General features: G+C 41.6%; 2 protein-coding genes across 2 annotated transcripts; one reads left to right on the plus strand and one right to left on the minus strand.

The window, feature by feature from the left end:
* Nucleotides 1–4,852: 4,852 nt before the first annotated feature.
* On the minus strand, nucleotides 4,853–8,978 carry LOC124113806 (toll-like receptor 13). Its single transcript, XM_046474333.2, has one exon. The coding sequence runs from the start codon at nucleotides 7,898–7,900 to the stop codon at nucleotides 5,825–5,827; it is 2,076 nt and encodes a 691-aa protein (XP_046330289.2). The 5' UTR covers nucleotides 7,901–8,978; the 3' UTR covers nucleotides 4,853–5,824.
* A 4,783-nt stretch (nucleotides 8,979–13,761) lies between these two features.
* LOC124113812 (fibrinolytic enzyme, isozyme C-like) lies at nucleotides 13,762–20,626 on the plus strand. The gene is made up of 6 exons (XM_046474338.2): nucleotides 13,762–13,862; nucleotides 14,899–15,055; nucleotides 16,041–16,131; nucleotides 17,123–17,297; nucleotides 17,971–18,131; nucleotides 20,440–20,626. Exons 1-6 carry the CDS (start codon nucleotides 13,820–13,822, stop codon nucleotides 20,596–20,598), a joined length of 786 nt encoding a protein of 261 aa, XP_046330294.1. The 5' UTR covers nucleotides 13,762–13,819; the 3' UTR covers nucleotides 20,599–20,626.
* Nucleotides 20,627–21,186: the final 560 nt, after the last annotated feature.

A 21,186-nucleotide genomic window follows, 5' to 3' on the forward strand; every position in this document is an offset into this window, starting at 1 on the left:
GTTGGGTTGGTTGGTTTGTTGTTTAACGCCGCACTCAGCAATATTCCATCTATATGACGGCGGTTCCACGCAACTGGGATCGATGACATGCATCAACCAAGTCAGCGAGCCTGACCCCCCGATCCCGTTAGTCGCCTGTTACGGCAAGCATGGGTTGCTGAAAACCTATTCTACCCCGGATCTTCTCGGGTCTGTTGTTGGGAATGCACTCATATTACCAAGGTCAATGACAGGGGTGTGGAATGTCAAGGTGCTGAGAAATCTAATACTGGTTGGTATTCGATACGCGTGTATTGAAGTGATTAGAGTTCTACAGTACCAAGTGCAATTAATAATTTGAAATACATACTACGCACGAGCGTACATACACATACACACGCACTCACGAAGGTAAACATTCAAAGCTCACCCCCGTCATGAAATACTGAACAGTATTCAAGTAAAAATTCAAAATGTGAACACAACCAATAGCTTGTAAAAAATCTGAATTAAATGGAACTTCCCCACCGAAATCCCAAATTTAAACTCACCTTTCAAATTTCTTCGATACGCACCAGTTGCACTGTACTGGAGTTTTAGTCAATCACATGATTGTCTGGTTTGTTAACATGCCGCCGGCACATGGCAAGAGTACTGCTGTGTGGTGTCAGGCATCACATACTTTTTTAAACAAATTGTTTGAGTGGTGAGTTCTACCGGCAGAGCAGGCCATGCTTACTCTTTTCGCGAACACCTGGTGTTATCACTGATTTTCTGTTATCCATCCATATATATAATTTTCACGCCTACCCGTGAAGACCCTGGGTAGAATAGGTCTTCAGCAACCCATGCTTGCCGTAAAAGGCGACTATGCTTGTCGTAGGAGGCGACTAACGGGATCGGGTGGTCAGGCTCACATGTCATCTATCCCAACTGCGTGGATCGAAGCTCATGATGTCAATCACTGGATTGTCTGGTCCAGACTGGATTATTTTACAGACCGCCGTCATGTAGCTGGAATATTGCTGAGTGCGGCGTTAAACAACAAACCCAACCAAACCCAACCCAACCCAGCCCTTTTTCGCCTTTTACGCCCAATGGAATCTGTTCCGGCGGATAATCGAGACTGGTTATTCTCTGGCGCTGACGTTTTATATTTACCTATTTTTACAATTTATGATTAATGTGTGTACATAATTTTTTTAAAAGTGTGCATATAAGACAAAACATGTGCTACATTAACATATTAGCACATATTAAATAGTTTTATTTTTCTTGTGCCCCTTACGGAGCTCCGTACATATCGTAGTTATCATTTTGGAACACACGGTAGTAAATCCACCGCCCATATTATATTACATGTTGAGCACAGCCGATGTTGTGACAAAATCACGTGCAGATTACAAGGAAAAGGCTGACATTGACCAGGAAGTACACCTGACCACAACACCGTGTTTCAGTAACGGTGACCTTCAACCATGCCGTACTGCTAACAATGAAACGGGAAGAGATTCAGCACAATGGACGAGTCGTTGTATTGGACGACATTATCGAAATACAATGCAACCTGAAACAAAATACAAAATGGCTGTCAGGGGAAGGAAATACACGTCACCCATGCGTATCACTATAACGCGCAACTATGAGAGGTCAACAGGTGTTTCATTGCTTGACAAGGCTGTGATTATACCTTTTTGCTTGATGCTTGTAAAACGACAAGAAAGCTCAAATAACCCTAGAACTTCAAACAGATATGCATTATACCAGTGACCATGACATAAATATATTTATGGTCTCCGATATAACGAACATGCTTTAACGATGACGTCACTTGGAGGCTGCTAACGCGAGTACCCCATACTACCGCATACTAGGGGTTCAGTATGGACAACTTAATTGACGTAAATCAGTTAACATCGGCTAATACTAGCCAACTAATACCTATACCTCGGTCAACACAGGTTTACCTGGGTTCTTTTGCAATCGAAAGCGAGCACTGTTGAGCGACGTTGTGTGCATTCATAACACTGGTTATGTGCGTGAATGCAATGTATTTTTATATTCCCGTGAATTTCTTGACTTGTAGATACGAAATCCATATTCACAGCAGTACTCCTGCCATGCGACGGCGGCCGGTAAACAAACCAGACAATCAACTTAATTGATTTTACTATCATGCCTTGTCGCCTTGGTACCCTATTGATTATAACACGTACACCATCAGGCTTCATACTTCAGCCTTATCTGTAGGTGAGGTGAGGTGAAATGGGGTTGAACGTCGCGTAATAGATTATTGCACTTACATAGCGACGTATATGCATGTATATGTGTGTCTGCTTGTACTAGTCCGGACTGATGCCGATTTACAGTAAAGTACGGTTATAACGAACTCAAAGGGACTACTAATTTAAGTTCGTTATAACCGTAGTTCGTTATAAGCATTTATACAGCATAACTAAAGCAAATAGTCGGGACCAAAAAGTAAGTTCGTTATATCCGTCAGTTCGTTATAAGCGTGTTCGTTATAACCGTAGTTTACTGTATAGTGCTAGCTCACTGAGATACCATGCCGCAGTTAACATGAATACCCCACTCAGACACAGTATACTGACTCCGAGCCGACCAGTCCTTGTTTTAGCCCCTTAATGCCGAGCGCCAGACAGAGTAACAACAAGTACCATCTTATCACGTCTTTTGGTATGACGCGGCCGGGGATCGAACCCCGGGCCTTCCGCTCTCCGGACGGACGCTCTACCACTAGACCACGGAGGCGGTCACCTATCTGTCGTGTAAACATCAATTGTCCACCTGTACGTAACCTTCCAAATTCACATTTCTGTATATCACCTGCTTGATAACGGCGTGAGTATCATTCACGTCGCATTCATTGTAATAAAGAAGTTGTATATCCGTAGAAAGATCTCCCTTGTTCATCATAACAACTTTTAAATGCCACTTAAAGAAGTCAGACAATCAAGTGATCGATGAACCAGAAAATCCTGTGACACGACAGTGCATCTGCTGGCCTTGTGGAAATACAGTTTCATAATTATCGCCGTCAAACAATCAATGCCGTCGGGTAGATGATGCACAATCAAGCGGGAATATACATCGTACTAAAAACGACAAAATCCTCTCCAAATTCATGAGAATGGCACCCGTTATAAACACACGCTAAGGCAAGTAAAGCACGGGAACATACAACAATGATACAAGCCACATCCGTCAACTGGTTACTGGGGACATTTTCTGCCTATGGACCATCATGGAAATATAAGAAATAAAAGAATTGTGACGTATATGCTTCGTAATACTTAAAAAACATTGCCGTCGTGCAAAGACAAATCAGGAATGACGTCATACGTGATAATTTTACCCCAAAAAATGATGTTTGTTTAACGTCGACATGGGGTACGTCAACAAAAATGTGCCTGAATTATGCCTGAATTCGTGTTAGAGGAACAACTTGGGTTTGTTGTTTAACGCCACACTCAGCAGTATTTCAGCTTAATGGCGGCGGTCTGTAAATAATCTAGTCTGGACCAGACAATCCAGTGATTGATATCATGAGCATCGATCAACTCAATTGGGATACAACATGCATCAACCAAGTCAGCGAGCCTGATCACCAGATCCCGTTAGTCGCCTCTTACGACAAGCATAGTCGCCTTTTACGGCAAGACCTTTTCTACCCGGATCTTCACGGGTATGAACAATTTGTGCTCAGTATTGAGCTTCACTCACGACATGGCTCAAAATGAACCAGTTGGTATTCATGCGAAACACGTGTGTAACATTTATTCTGGAGTGCTGTACAGCATTGTTGACGTAAATCATAGCTCATTGTTGACGTAATGGTAATGGGTTAGTGAGTGAGTTCGGTTTAACGCCGCTTTAACAGTATTCCAGTTATTTCACGGCGTGTCAGCTTAATGTGGGGGGAAAGCCCGAAGTGATGCAGGCCTCAGGCGTTTACCACTTCGGTGAAACCCATGCGCACGGGTATGGTACTGACAAACCAAGAAACATGGTCGGGGCGAACCGGGATTCGAACCCACAATCATAGGTTTCTAGCGTGCATAAGGGACACATCTCTGTACAGCAAAAATTGTGGCGCCTTAGAAAACTGTGCCACCCTTGCCCCCGACTACATATTGAATAAAATTGACAGGGTTTAGATTTAGTTTATTTACATAATATATATGTCCAAAATGAATGACAACTACATTTGGTAAAATAACAATAAAGTTCACCTTGTTCCAAATTAAGATTCAGTCAGATAAGAATCAAGTATTATAATGCAATTAACTGATCTGCTAAAGTCAAATCAAATGAACAAATTTAGCTTTTCAAAAATCATTGCTTCATGAGAATTTACTGCGGTGCATTTTGATACCCAGACAATTATGATTGGTCGTCCTTGTATGTCTTGATTATTCAAAAAGAATTGTTTTTAATTAAGACTGTGAAAAAATCAGATTTTTGTTAAGACCAGTCTACTTATAATGACCAACATCAACAAGAAGATTCCGGAAACCTATGAGTTCGTCACAAGGTGAGCTAAATGGCGAAAGGTGAACACGGATCGTGATGCCTTCGCTATAAACACGACATTAGTTACATGAAGGTGAACTAATAGGGAGTGAGTGAGTGAGTGAAAAGTGTTCAACAAAGTGTTCATCAATACTGTAAGCAATAAAGTTCCCGCAAACACATATGAGTGAGTGAGTGAGTGAGTTTAACGCCACTTTTAACAGTATTCCAGTTATATCGCGGTGTGTCAGCTTAATGTGGAAGGAAAGCCGGAAGTAATGCAGGTCTGAGACGTTTACCACTTCTGTGAAACCCACAAGCACGGGTATGGTGCTGAAAAACCTACACTTAGAAACATAAACGGGTCGAACCGGGATTCGAACCGACAAACATAGGTTTCTATAGGGACGCAACCCTGCACAGCGAATCGCGGCGCCTCAGACGGCTGCGCCACCCGTGCCCCTAACAGGGAAGCTATCATCTTAAAAATATTGGAATACAAGTTAAGCTATAAATATCTAGCTAGGATAACAAACTTAAGTGATCAGGCCAATCTTTACATTAATCTCCATACTATTAAACAGTTAAATTGGAAAACAAGCTCCAAAATAACAAGAAAACATACACAGTGCATCATCGCATGCGTATCAACAAAGTGGAAGCAGGAATGTTATTTGCAGAAACTATTTTAACAACAAATGTAACAAATCAACATCTACATAAATGAGCAATAAAAACATTGTACAGTTTGTATCTGAAACTGGTTTGGGCTATCAGTATAATCTTTTTTATTAAGTTTATTTCAGTATATTGAGCACAGGGCCAAGAACAATATAGACACATGTATTATATACAAAGTGATGGTGCAATAACAAGAAGTACAGAATCTAATGAAGAACGAAAGATAGGGCATCTTTAATGTATTTAGAACATAATGTTTGTTTGTTTGTTGTTTAACGGAGCACTCAGCAATATTCCAGCTATATGACGGCGGTCTGTCAATAATTGAGTCTGGAGTAGACAATCCAGTGATTGACATCATAATGACAAAGTTCAATGTTAGAAGTTTGTTGTAAAATTCTGAGTGAAAATTAATTTTTTTGGTTAGTGTTTTAGTTGGGCATACTAACAAAGAATGTAACTCATCTGTAATATTTTTACCAAAAGGTCAAAATGTAAGGTTTCTAGGTACACCGACCCGCCTACATATATATGTCATAATTTGTAATTCTCAAATTCTTAATAATGTTAAATTTCTTTTGTTAGCAGAATAAATGCTTTTAGGGATCCTCATCCTCATCTCATTCAGCTTTTACAAATGTGCCAACAACTGCTCCCAAAACGCTTCTTTTCGATCACTCTTCTCTGACCATTGTACTGTTGGGCATGTTTGCAACATACTGCTGAGAGCATGGGACATGTATCTGTCCTCAATGTCTTCAAGAAAAACCAACACAAGCATTCCATGATGGCCCTCCAAGCGTTTCAAGACCAAGGACATCTCAAACTGAGAAGTTCGGTCCTTGAAGAAGCTGTTAGACAAAACTGCAAGGACTTTTATGCAGCGTCTTAAGTTAATCACAACATTATCAACTACATATATTTTGGGATTAAAGTCTCTTTGGCGGAAACAAACTTTTAGTCTTCCTTCATCTTCTAACTTGGCCAGTGCTTCGTATCTTACCCACAAATAATTTTCATCACTGTACAGAATGTAGACATCGTTACTCAGGAGAGGAATGGATTCTGAAGCTGAAGATTTGGACATCAAGCAGCAGTACCGTATGTTCCAGCGCAGTTTGTAGCCCAAGGCAAAGAAACACAGGCAGATGAGCACAGTCCCAACGACGCAGTACACGATGGAAAAATTGTGGCGAGTGTGGTAACACTCTGAATCGTTTATAGACGAAATATCCACAAGATTTTTCCCTTGAAAAGGAGCGTTGGAGCAGGTGTATTGATTCAGGTGATTACGAAATTTGCTAGTCTCAGATAAGAGCCAGTACTTGAGCCAAACTAAATCACAGTTACAAACAAAAGGATTGTTTTCAAGACTTATAAATCGTAATTCTTTTCTAACTGAATTAGAAATTACGAATGTACTGAGGGTCTTAATGGAGTTGTTGGCAAGGTATAATTGGCGAAGGTCGTTGTTGTTGTCAAAGAAATTGTCATTGATGGTTTGAATTGAGTTCAAGTTTAGATTCAGTATTCGAAGTCGGCCCATTTCTGAAAAGACTCTGGGCATTTGTTTTAACCCACAACGACTGCAGTTGAACGATTCTATAGTGTTCACTGCTCCGTCGAAAAGGTATCTGATGAAATATTCAGGCATTCTGCCAAAGTCATTCCCGGAAAGATCAACATCCTTGATACTCTTGCAGTTTATAAAGGCTGATGTCTCAGTCTCAATAGAGCGTATATTTGAATAGGACAAATTTACAAAAGACAGGTTTGAATTAAACACCTGTCCTTGAATGGTTAAATTTGCTTTATTGTCAGATATATCCAAGTATCTCAGTTTAGTTATTCTGAGCAATGAGAACTTTTTGATATCCTTAATTGTGTTTCCTGACAAGGTTAAGGCTTGAAGGTTATGGAGGCAGCGAACATTTAGAGCAGATATTGCGTATATGAGGTTGTACCCGATATTAAGCGTTTGCAAGTTTGGAAAGGAAGGTTTTTGATGGTCCATGCACATTAATGGTAATTCACCTAGTTCATTGTGACTAAGATCTAAACTCTTCAAACTTTCAGATTTAGCAGTCTTATGATATTCCGGCCACGCGATTTGATTGTCCGTGAGGTTCAAAAGTGTCAACATAGTAAACTTGGCAATGTGAGAAACATTGAATTTCGTCAGCATGTTATGGGCAAGATGTAGCGCAGTGAGGCTCTTTGTCAGTAGACCATCAAGGAAATTGTCTTCCAGCCAGGCGTCGCTAATATTTAATTTATTCAAGTACAGATATTCAAAACCAACAGGTAGTGAATGAAACGCTCCACCCAATTCATCCAACGTGATGGGGTTATCACTTATATCCAAATAAAGAAGATGACTGAGGTTAGCGAAGGCACCTGCAGAAATATGAGTTATTTGATTGTGTGTAAGATCCAGAAAATGTAGGGCGTACTGGCTGATGTTTTGAAAGGTACTATTTGTGATGATTGTCAAATAGTTGTTCATAAATGTAAACCGATAAATTTCCCCGTCCCATTGTAAGCGTGGGACATATTGCAGCCTTCTTCCATTGTCGATGCAGCAAGCTGAATGCGATATGCACGAGCACCAATTATGAAAGCAGTCTATGGCCAGACCTTGCTGAAACTGACACACTGTAAGAAAACACAATACAGTTATTATGCACTGGTGCCAAAGCTTTTCCATCTTTTGGAAAATGTCCTACCTAAACAGTGTTGCAATCCAAGAACATAATTCCTTGAAGTGCCTTTTCTATCACAACATTCCCCTTTCGCTGATATGTAAATTGGATTTCATGAAGGTTTTCTGTATAGTTGAAACCGTGTACTACATTTTTCTTAAATGGATCCTTCTTTGAAGATCAGATGATGCTTGTGTCTTCTACCCTGTCAAACACATCTGAGTGAAACCATGCCTTTCCTTCTATGTTTGTTCCCGATATGAACTGTTCCGTTTTTCCAAGATACGTGTCACGAAGTGAAAGGTTTTCTGCTTCAGTCAGTATTGTTCAGTGTATTTTGACCAGGTTAAAATAACATTAAAACAAGACAAATATGACACATAATCATATTCGTATCTTCAAAGAAAGATATTCGCAATGAACCCTTCACTCAATCTGGACACACCACGAAGAACGATAACACCCTGGTCTGATTACATGAAGTTGACAGACACAGATCTCCACTGGGAATTCAGCTTTTGTCAGGATGTAGCTGTGTGTATTCAAGTCATACTGGCATGTGAGACCAGTACTGTTTTGAAGACACGAACCACATAAACACTATTGGAATCGAGTCCTACCATGTAGTGATGCAATCTTTCAAAACCAGGAATTGATAAAGTCAGTATCCAGATGTAACCGCAATGGCGTCGCTGGTAAGAATGTTGTGTCAGTGTTCAGATTTTTCCGAGCTCTTTCCAAACTGCCTCAGTCTGACCTCCTTCGTTGCCTTCACGACTACAGTTATCAAACAGTATCCGCCTGTGTTTACAAGATCTGCACACACGCCCGACTGTCATTAAAACTTCCTCCTCTGTGCTGTTTGTCACAGTAATACAACTCAGTATCCAGATTTAATCTCAATGGCGTCGTTCGGAAGAATGTTGTGTCAGTGTCCAGAGTTTTGGAAGCTCTTCCAAAGTCTGACCTCGTTTGCTGCTTACACGATCACAGTTATCAAGCAGTATTCTCCTGCCTAAAGCAGATCTGTAAACACGTCCGACTCTCATCAAAACTTCCTCCTCTGTGCTGTTTGTCACAGTAAAATGCAATCCAACCCGGATGACGAATGATTCAGTAAATAAATATAGGGCAGAAATGAGAGATAATGCTTCCTACTGTAAAGGGTTGGCCACAGTAACCTACTTTTAACCAGGAAGAATGATTATTTCAGAACAAATTTTGAAAAAGACGTCAATATTGTGTACACTAACGTTACTGTGGGAAATACTTAAACAACTGTCAAGTTATGCTAATTTATCGAACAAGTGTTCCTTGACAACCGATCCGCCAAGTTAGTAGACAGCAGGGAATGATTGTCATAATGAAACTTAATGAAAACATTTCTGAATATTGACGTCGGCATGCCTACTTTCGTCTAGGTAATGTTTTTTTGTGGGTTTTTTTTTTGTTGGTTTATTGTTTAACGCCGCACTCAGCAATATTCCAGCTATATGACGGCGGTCTGTAAAATAATCGAGTCTGGACCACACAATCCAGTTATTAATGTCATGAGCATCGATCCACGCAATTGGGATCGATGACGTGCATCAACCAAGTCAGCGAGCCTGACCACCCGATCCCTTTAGTCGCCTTTTACGACAAGCATAGTCGGCTTTTACGGCAAGCATGGGTTGCCGAAGACCTATTCTACCCCGGATCTTCAAGGGCCGTCTAGGTAATGTATGCCACAGATGCACCTAATTTTATATGGTGGTAAAAGGAGAAAACAATTTGTCCCAGAAACTGACTGAACAGACAAATATCCCAGAAAAAAAGGATTCTAGATGATACATATATGCTACATGTTAGATAAATTGTAGACGGTAGATCATGAATGGTGGATAGATGAGTGAGTGAGTGAGTGAGTTGGGTTTAACGCCGCTTTTAACAGTATTCCAGTTATATCACGGCGTGTCAGCTTAATTTGGGAGGAAAGTGATGCAGGTCTAAGACGTTTACCACTTCGGTGAAACCCACGAGCACGGGTATGGTGCTGACAAACCTAGAAACATAATCGGGGCGAACCGGGATTCGAACCCACAATCATAGGTTTCTGGCGTGCCCAATGGACGCAACTCTGCACAGCGAATCGCGGCGCCTTAGACTACTGGGTCACCCGTGCCCCGGGTAGATAGATGATAGATATATGGTAAATGATCGGTAGATGGTCTAACCATACTCCTCCGCCGATCTATCATTCTCCATATACGTATCATCAACAATCTATCTGTCATCTACAATCAAACAATCGTCCATAATCTGTCTACCATCCACTATCTAAATTGGCATTACATTAACATAAATACACGAGTGGCATTGTACACTTCAGCAAGCACTAATATGGCATTCACATACATACACGAGTGTCAGTGATCACTTCAGCATGCACTAACACTGCACTGACATACACACACGAGTGTCAGTGATCACTTCAGCATGCACTAACTCTGCATTGACATACACACACGAGTGTCAGTGATCACTTCAGCATGCACTTACATTACATTGACATACATACACGAGTACATGAGTACATGTGTATTTAATAAAGTCACAACAATTTTAAATTACAAACAACAATTACAATCATTAAGAAAAGATCTACCATAATCATCAAAAGTAAGTGAAGCACTCGTAAACTATATATAAAGTTGTCTCCCTTTAACCTCTTTGAAAAAACCTGCCTTGCCTGCGTGCATTGAACAATATACAGTGCTAAAGATTCTGACAAATTTATCGAGAGTACAAAGATTACTAGTGCAAATACTTGGCAAAAGCATACTTCTGAATTTGTTATACAAGTAACATGATGTAATAAAATGAACTTCATCCTCAACAATTGATACACTCAGATTATCAAAACAATATTTACATACTCTCTCCCCTCTAGCAACTCCTCCCCACCGCCCAATTTCAACAGCCAGTTTGTGGTTACCACATCTGAATCGACTAAGAGCAATTCTTAAATTTTTACTCTTCATATTGTGCAAATACCTATCAGGCTCCAACACTGATTTGATAATGGAATAATTATTAAGCCTACTTGTTTCACTTATAGATAGTGCCCATGTTTGTTTCCAACAATCCTGCAACCCTTCCCTACAAATTCTAAGGAAATGGGCTTTGTCACCAACACCCTGTTCAAACCAAACTAGACAAAATCCAAGTAAACTAATGTCCAAAAGAAACGATACCACGTGTTTGAAAGGACATTACAAAAAAACTAAACGATACAGACATTTCAAATTGGTGTATGACGTGTGAGTAATGTTTTCACAGTATGTGTACATAAATTCATTGTAATCAATCCTTTACAATCATGAGGACAGACATGTAAAGACGCCGGGGGGCCAAAATGAAAATTTCATTTGAACACAGTTGATGAGACAAGTGTGGAAAATGTCACAACACACGTCTCAAAGTCACGTTAGTACCGGGTATGTCCACCGTGAGCATCGATACACGCTAGTACACGTCTACGGGCTGATGACGTCAGACGTCTGATTTTGCGGGGGGATGCGTTGCCATTCATGGAGGAGGCATTGTTCCAATTCCTGGAGGTTAACTGGAGGCACAGGGCGATTCCTGACTTTGCGGCCTAGAATGTCCCACATGTGTTCGATTGGGTTCATGTCCGGTGAACATGCCGGCCATGGTAAAACGTGAATGTTGGCGTTTGCTAGGAAGTTCTAGGTCAGCCTTGCCGTGTGAGGCCTCGCATTATCGTGCTGGAAAATGATACCATTAGGCTGTTGTTGGATGAATGGCACCACAACTGGTTGTCAGATGTCATCACGATAACGCTGCGCAATCAGGTTTCCTAGACTGGTTCCCGGATCCTCCGCTTGGTGTCGCTGCACTTGTTCCGCTTTCCAATCAAAGTCTGTCGCAGGAACGAACGGGAACCAGTCTATCAGGTTTCCTCGAATAACAACGAGTCTCGTTTTGACGTCACCGCAGATTCTACCCCAAACCATTAAACCTCCATATGGCCTGACTTGATGGATACAGTTCGGTGCCAAACGTTCTCCTACTCTTCGGTACACACGCTGCCGGCCGTCGTTCATGGAGATGCAAAATCTGCGTTCGTTAGAAAACATGACACGTGCCCAGTTCCACCGTTGCCACTGTCGAAGTCGCCTGGCTCATATCCGTCTGTTGAGTCGGTGTTGAGGTGTCAGGAACGCTCCGCGGTAGGGGCGACGTGCTCGGATACCATGTGCCCGCAGTCTCCTGTACACGGTTTGGCGACTTATCACCAGTGCCGTCCGTGCCATTAACGTCGCCGTTACGAAGCGGTTCCGAAGGTGAAGTACCCGGGTGCGGCGGTCTTCAATAGGCGTGGTCACCCGTGGTCTCCCGGTTCTCGGCCTGTCTGCTGTCCGACCTGTTTGACGCAACCGCTGCTTTAACCTGGTGACGGTTATGCGCGAGCATCCTAACCTTCTGGCGACGTCGCGGTGCTTAGCTCCCTGTTGGAGCATTCCTACGGCTCTCCGTCTCTCTCAATCGCTGTCAAACGTGGCATTTCTTGTGTGTGCTTTTTGTTGCTGTGATCCCAACGTGTCGGGTCAGCAGTTTTATACAGAATACACGTGCATTTCGTGTTACGGGACGGAACGTCATTTGGGCAAATTGCACGCTTTTTTCTTAAGTGATCAAATGTTCCCGGTTTTATCGACCGAATACGTTTGGTTTGGAATTTAGGATACGCTAAAGTACCTTTCAGACGAAAATTAACTCTTCATAATAAAATATTTAGAAAAATGTGTGGTATCGTTTCATTTGGACATTAGTTTATGTTCAATAGATATTTTATTCTAGTTGCCCATGTGGCTCTACCAGCCCCATCTAACTGATATAACATTGACATGCATACACGAGTGTCAGTGATCACTTCAGCATGCACTAACATTACATTGACACACATACACGAGTGTCAGTGTTCGCTTCAGCATGCACTAACAATACATTGACATACATACACGAGTGTCAGTGATCACTTCAGCATGCACTAACATTACATTGACATACATACACGAGTTCCAGTGTTCACTTCAGCATGCACTAACATTACATTAACATACATACACGAGTGTCGGTGATCAATTCAGCATGCACCAACACTGCACTGACACACATACACGAGTGTCAGTGTTCGCTTCAGCATGCACTAACATTACATTGACATACATACACGAGTGTCAGTGATCACTTCAGCATGCACTAACATTACATTGACATACGTACACGAGTGTCAGTGATCACTTCAGCATGCACTAACATTACATTGACATACATACACAAGTGTCAGTGATCACTTCAGCATGCACTAACATTACATTGACATACATACACGAGTGTCAGTGATCACTTCAGCATGCACTAACATTACATTGACATACATACACGAGTGGCAGTGATCACTTCAGCTTGCACTAACACTGCATTCATATACATACACGAGTGGCAGTGATCACTTCAGCATGCACTAACATTACATTCACATACATACAAGAGTGTCAGTGTCAGGTTTTGTGATTGTTGATCCATCGATATTATGTTAAGGATTGCTAATAATTTGTCTTAATTAGTGATCAAAGAAAGTTGTACAATTTTTCGATTTGAATTTCTAAATGCACTTTTACACACTGTGACATCTGTACTCACTCATGTGATCAACGTGTCCCCGACCTGGTGACACAAACCCTCCTCTCACCAGTCAAGATCTCCTGACCTACAGAAACAGACAGATGCTGTGAATTCAAGTACACCCTTGTACGGATCAAACGTTCCACGTCTCATGGGAACGCTGCATCTGCATTAATTCATGCTACTATATAGGGAGAAACTGTCTCTGTGGTCGGTGTCATATCTCCATCATGAAACTGTGTCTCCTTCTCGCAATCTCCGTTGCCTACGCTGGTAAGTACAAATACCTTCACCCAGTACCAGTAACAAAATAATCTTTCTACAGGCAGTAAAACCTGGGATTCAGCTTTTCCTTTTCTTTGTAAGACCTCATCCCTGCTATAAGGTGTTCATAGTAAAAAGAAGTTTGGACTTTGTGTTTCAAATGTCCAATGTAGAACAAAATCGAAGTTAAGAATTTAAAAAATTGCATTATGGATGACTGAAATCGAACAACCTCCTGGTCAGTTGTCAGACACTCTATCCATTAGGCCACAGAGCTGGTTGATACAGGTGGTTCATTAGAAGGTACCCTGTATAGTGTATATTTCCTGGACAGGTATGTTTTTACGAGCGCGTCTTCAGACTGTCGTATGCATGATATCAAACGAATATTTATATATGTTTCGACAGTTTATAAGTGAGAGAAAACGTTTCTCGATTAGGGTTGAAAGTGTAAACCCTCGGGTCGGAACAGCCTCCCTCGCGAATTTTACATTTTCAACCAAAACCTCGGATGCGGGTTTTCTCTTGTACATCAAGTATGAAAGGCTTAATAAATTATTATAGGCAGTATCTTGGGAATACGATAACACACATTGTGTCGGATCGTAGCTGGTATCATGGTATTTAAACACGTGGGGACTCCTTGCTTGATTGTCATACGAGGCAACTAAATGGATCGGGAGGTCAGACTCAATGACTGATTTGTCTGGTCAAGACTCGATGAAATATAGGCCTGGGACGAGAGTGAGTGAATATTGTTTTACGCAGCTTGAAGCAATGTTCCAGCTTTATTACGACGGGGGAGACCATTGTATCCATGTGGGGAATCGAACCCGGTTCCCCGGCGTGACGAGCGAACACTTTAACCACGAGGCTACCCAACAGCGAATAATATGGGGTTGAAAAAGTCTGCCCTGACCGTTGAGGGGTGGTCGATTCCGGTGTGGTGATACCTTAATTATATGTTAAAATGAACATCATGCTAGATTGAAACCTAAGCCTATCAAGTATTGTAATGAAGAATGCAAATTCTTCTTTTTGTCAGCCGCTGCCCCCGCCGAACGTATCGTTGGGGGGTCGGAAGCTACCCCTCACACCTGGCCATGGCAGCTCTCTCTCCGACGTCAGGGAAGCCACATCTGTGGAGCGGCCATCCTGACAGCGAACTACGCAGTGACCGCTGCCCACTGTGTGGATGGACAGTAAGTTTTGTTTGTTTGTTGTTTAACGCCTTACTCAGCAGTAGATAGTAAGTTACACCTGGGAATGGAATCCTTCAATGTCATCACATAGCCAATTGCCTTCCACTCATTTACAAACCTAAACTAGAAATATACGAGACCAGTTTAACCGCCCCATCTGTCTCATATTTAGATATATGAATAAAGATTCAGAGTGACAAAACACTATCCACAAGATCACGAGAGCGATGACTTCAACTTTCCAAAAGTCAATTTTCCCTTTATGTCGAGTAATATTCCATCAGCTCCAGCCTCTCGTGTCTCCATTTAACAACGTTTGAGGTACAACAGAGAATGATCTTTCTGACTCTTGCACTACAATTGTTGGGTCAGGATTACAGTAACAGTAAAGCTTTCTGAAAGTTTTATGGTAGACATCAGTGGTTTTTTTTCCAAATTTGAGTTCTATGGGTTCCTTGGGGAATGACAGATCCCTTGTTAATGGATGTCTGTTACTGTAAGGAAACGAAAAGGTATGTGTGTCAGTATGTTTTTTCGATGATTTAAGCAATATTCCATCGTTGTTATAGAATCGACAAAACAAGTATCATAGATATAAGAAATGATAAAAACAGTGTCCTGTGTACGATCCCGGCTGCATCATGATCATGTGTTTATGAATCACCATCAAATAGTGATGATACCAGGTGTTTGCGAAAGGATGAGCATATCCTGGCCCACCGGTGTCACCCGTCACAAACACATGCAAAGGCAAGTCAAGGGTTCACCTGTAAAACACACGGGAACCTACTCCAAATAGGGAATTGCATCGGACATCATTTTGGTCACACATTACAACCATGTAGGCAATCGAACCAAGCTATTCAGAGCGAACGCCTAACCACAAGGCTACTTTGCAGAAACACAGAAACAAGCATGTAATAGAGTACGGAATATAAAAAGGATAACTTAAATCTAAATTAAATTCATATTTTTTTTCTAACAGGGTTGAATCTGACATGTCAATCGTAGCAGGCGGGCACAGTCTTCAGAACCCATCAATGTTCGAGCAGGCCATCGACGTAACCTATGTCATGGTAGGTCCTTTCTCTATTATCATTAAGTCAAGCTAAAACAAATTCAATTGATGCAAAACCTATCCAGTCAAATTGAAAAATGTCTAAACTCCAGCCTTCTCCGAAACTATTTCCTTGAAGGTCTGTGTACCGATTCAAATTCAAAATCAATTGAAATTGTGTAAGTTGTTCCCAAAATATAGATCAAGCTGATGAAATGGAACAAAAACAAGACACCAAGGTTGCATATTGCATATAGATGTGTGAAGAAAAGTCCCTGGCAAAAGAAAGTATACAATTGAAAATTGGAGTGTTAAAATCAAAACGTTACCAGGTTGAAAACAGTTGCCGGGACACTGCAAACCTGACGTCCAACACACAACTCTGATACCCAAATACATCAAATGTAAAACCATCGAATAACAAGTTTCATTTTAGCCACTATCAAAGATAGGTGTATACCTTGTATTGCCCGACAGTCTACATAAAATGAGCCACGCAACAAGTATGATAATATCTCAAGAAACATTATAGATATAAATTAATTATTTTAAAAAGAGGGGACACGGGTGGCCAAGTTGTCTAAGGCGCTGTGCAGAGTGGCGTCCCTTGGGCACACCAGAAACCTATGATTGTGAAATCGAATCCTGGTTCGCCCCGATTATGTTTCTAGGTTTGTCAGCACCATGCCCGTGCTCGTGGGTTTCACCGAAGTGGTAAACGCCTGAGGCCTGCATCACTTCGGGCTTTCCTCCCACGTTAAGCTGACACGCCGCGATATAAATGGAATACAATTAAAAGCGGCGTTAAACCCAACTAACACACTCGTTCACTCACTCTTTTAAAAAGAAGATGCAACCAAACCTTCAATGTTCAATTGTCTGTTCCAAAGATTGTTGTATTGCCATCGCTGAATGAAGGGCATACACAAGAAGAAAATAAGTATAAACACGGTATCTGCAGGCCTTCTAAATCACCACTTTTCGTCCTGTGATATGTGTTCTATTTACAGCACCCGAGCTACAATGGCGACGCACTCGGATTCCCTAATGACATTGCTATTCTGAGACTGGCGACGCCTCTGGAATTTAATGATGGTGTTCAACCGGCAAATCTCGTTCCCGATGACTCGAAGGATTTTGCAGGGGAAAAAGACTGCTTCATCACTGGATGGGGAAAGTTAGGAGGTAAGGATAAAAGCAAGTTCCCGGGTACTCTACTTTGAAACCTGTACATTGATAATCACTTAGGCATATGCTACCTTATGCCAGATTTAGGAAGAATACATTAAGACAACGTATAAAATAATAAATTTAACACAAACGATTTATATGCTAATTCTACCAAAAGAGTGAATCACCCTTTATTCAATTTGTGCTTAATCAGCAAATGTGAATCAGAGAGACCAACTCTGGGTGATCCTGCTGACTTTATAAACGCTTTTGTGCGTATTGATATATGCGATTCCTATGTTGCATTTTGGCCATCAATATGGCGACAGCAAGACTTCCGGGGGCGCTTCAGTTTAACATCTATTTACCGATGTGGATCAAGGATTTTTCACACTTAACAAGGGAAGCCAACAGATAAGTGGCGCTGATACGTCCTGGCCTCCAGTTGCCCATCGTATCAACTATCAGCGCTATTTATTGTTAAGTGTTGACTTCCATTTGTCCAATGCTGCTAATCACCTATCAGCGCCAATTATCTGTTGGCTTCCCTTGTTAAGTTTCCAACTCTTGTTATCTTATTACTTTTGTTGGTCTTACGTGTACATATATATGTTCTCTGCCTCATAGCATTCATTCAGCTTCTAAATGCCTTTAAACAACATCAACAACACTGATATTGATAATACAGGATCGGAGTCCGGCGTGCCAGACCTTCTGCAAGAAGTTCAGACCGACGTCGTGACCAACAGCGCTTGCAGAAGCGCACTCGGTCTATTCCCCGGTTTGGGCCTCTCCAGCAGCCACGTCTGCGTGTACGACAGCGCCAACCAAGCCTCCGGAGCATGCAATGTAAGTAGAGGCACATTCATCGAGTTCATCTTCATTGACAAATTCATCAAACTCAAAACGGTAATACCATCAATTGCAACGTCTTCCATTCCCGTTAGGTCAAACAGTTTTGCTTTTCCACTCTTAAGGACTTGTTGTTTATTGTACCATTCACTCGCTGACATGGTTGATGTGCCGGAGCCTTATTGCTGTCTACTCTGCTCATTGCTAACTCTTGTCGCGAATAACCGACTTGCAGTGATCCATTCTTATATTTTCACCACTATTTTGCATAAGACCCGTGAAGATCCGGGGTAGAATAGGTCTTCAGCAACCCATGCTTGCCGTTCAATGTGACTATGCTTGTCGTAAGAGGCGACTAACGGGATCGGGTGGTCAGGCTCGCTGGCTTGGTTGATGCATCCCAAATGGGTGGTTCGATGCTCATATCATTCACTTGACTGTCTGTTCCAGACTCGATTATTTACAGACCGCCGTCATATAGCTGGAATACTGCTGACTCCGGTGTTAAACAACAAACAAACAAAACCCAGACTCGATTATTTACAGACCGCCGTCATATAGCTGGAATATTGCTGACTCCGGTGTTAAACAACAAACAAAACAAACAAATACCTGACTCGAATATTTACAGACCGCCGTCATATAGCTGGAATACTTCTGACTCCGGTGTTTAACAACAAACAAACAAACAAACAAAAACCAGACTCGAATATTTACAGACCGCCGTCATATAGCTGGAATACTTCTGACTCCGGTGTTTAACAACAAACAAACAAAAAACAAAAACCAGATTCGATTATTTACAGACCGCCGTCATATAGCTGGAATACTTCTGACTCCGGTGTTTAACAACAAACAAACAAACAAAAACATTACACCCAATGGAATCTGATTCAGCACATTATCGAGGATACGGTCGAGTTCGCACGAATGTCTTGTATGGAGTTGGCCCCATTTCTTCATATAAACAGACGCGAGTCTCTATTACACTGCATATCCTACGTAAGTAATCACGGGTGATGGAGTAACATAGTGTATACCAACCCATGATTCTCAATAACCATATCACACACGCCTATTCTTGTGTATTTAGATGGTGTCCGTGTGTCTATGCATGATCAGGGGCACGGGTGGCTCAGTCGTCTAAGGCGCCGCGATTCGCTGTGCAGAGTTGCGTCCCTGGGGCACGCCGGAAACCTATGATTGTGGGTTCGAATCCCGGTTCGCCCCGATTATGTTTCTAGGCTTGTCAGCACCATACCCGTGCTCGTGGGTTTCACCAAAGTGGTAAACGTCTGAGACCTGCATCACTTCGGGCTTTTCTCCCACATTAAGCGGACACGCCGTGATATAACTGGAATACTGTTAAAAGCGGCGTTAAACCCAACTCACTCACTTACTATGCAAGATCACTCGTAAGCAGAGACAGAGAAATAAGTCAGCATTAGTAGCTTCCAACATGACATTGGGCCCAATTTTCTAAATGGTAATAAAGCGACAACACCCTTTCCATATCCAATAGAAATATCTGCATAAAGCCGAGTCGATTGTACAAATCCGACTATATCATGAACATGTGTTTATGAATCGCTATCAAATAGTAATGCTACCAGGTGTTCGCGAAAAGGTCAGCGTGTCCTGCCCCACCGGTGGCACACGTCACAAACACATGCAAAGGCAATTCAATTGTTTACCTGAAAAAAACATTGGAATATATGGTACAAGTATCAAGGAAATTGTATCGGACCTCATTTTTGTCACTGATGCGTCAAATTTGGATATGTTCTCCACATGTTTACCATAAAACTTTTTGAAAGCTTCACTGAAGCCTTGAATGTTGTAACCTTGATTCTAAAAAGCAGTGTGGCTTATCAAACACCTCTGTAGCCTCGTGGTACACTCACTGGGCTACAGATATGAAGGTTGCGAGTTTGATCCTCGGGAATACAAAGAAAACATTGGTCATTTGATTTTACATTTCATTACATGTTACAATCTGAACGGAAGTTACATTAATAAAATACCCAGGACATTATATAAAATCCCTGGGATATTATAGCAAATATGACTTGAATATCCTATAAAATCCCAGGGACATTACACCGTCCCTGTTTATGAGATTTAACCAGACTGGAAAGTAAAACCTCACAATAGGTTTTAATGCCTATAGAAAGAAGTGCCTTACTTAATAGCGATCCCAATGAATCGGTTTATAAATATAGGTATATTAACTTCTTTTTGATTGTTGAAAACTGGGATACTTGTTTGTTTCAGTGGTGTATAATCTCTCTATGTTATGTTGCAGGGAGACAGCGGTGGTCCCCTGGTGTGTATGTCTAACGGTCAGTACACCTTGATTGGTGTTACCTCCTGGGGTCTGTCTGGGTGCGCCACCGACGCCCCCAGCGTCTACACCAGGGTCTCCAAGTTCCTCGACTGGGTCAAGAGCAACTCCGATTTGTAACATGGAAATAAATATATAAAAATCCTGACATTTCGGTTGTGCATTCATTTCCTGACATGTAACTTGTAATATCCGCAATTGTTTGAGACCCGTGAAGATCCGGGGTTGAATAGGTCCCCAGCGACCCATGCTTGCCGTAAAAGGCGAATATGCTTGTCGTAGGAGGCAACTAACGTGGTCGGGTGGTCAGGCTCGCTGACTTGGTTGATGCATGTCATCGATCCCAATTGCGTGGATAGATGCTCATGATATTAATAACTGGATTGTCTGGTCCAAACGCGATTATTTACAGACCGCCGTCATTAAGCTGAACTATTGCTGAGTGTGGCGTTAAACAACAAATCAATACAGTAAACAAATTAACTTATTTTTTTCATACAGCAGCATCACATTGTAACATCTTCTTTTTAGCATTTTTAATAACTTAAGCTAAATGTTTTTCAAAAGTAGGAATGATTTGTTTAACGCAATGGGAGCTTTGACAGACATATTAATGTACTGATTCTATTACTCTCGACCATATAAAAGGATAGGAGTGTGTGTGTGTGTGTGTGTGTGTGTGTGTGTGTGTGTGTGTGTGTGTGTGTG

Source organism: Haliotis rufescens, unplaced genomic scaffold, assembly GCF_023055435.1.
Source record: "Haliotis rufescens isolate VD_foot unplaced genomic scaffold, xgHalRufe1.0.p SCAF_38, whole genome shotgun sequence".
Lineage (NCBI taxonomy): Eukaryota > Metazoa > Mollusca > Gastropoda > Lepetellida > Haliotidae > Haliotis > Haliotis rufescens.

Excerpts from the sequence above, each read along its gene's own strand:
- LOC124113806 (XM_046474333.2), bottom strand. The coding sequence starts at position 7,900 with ATGGAAAAGCTTTGGCACCAGTGCATAATAACTGTATTGTGTTTTCTT.
- LOC124113812 (XM_046474338.2), top strand. The coding sequence starts at position 13,820 with ATGAAACTGTGTCTCCTTCTCGCAATCTCCGTTGCCTACGCTG. Across the intron at positions 15,056-16,040 it reads GCCCACTGTGTGGATGGACA|GGTTGAATCTGACATGTCAA; the intron begins GTAAGTTTTGTT and ends TTTTTCTAACAG. Across the intron at positions 16,132-17,122 it reads TCGACGTAACCTATGTCATG|CACCCGAGCTACAATGGCGA; the intron begins GTAGGTCCTTTC and ends TTCTATTTACAG.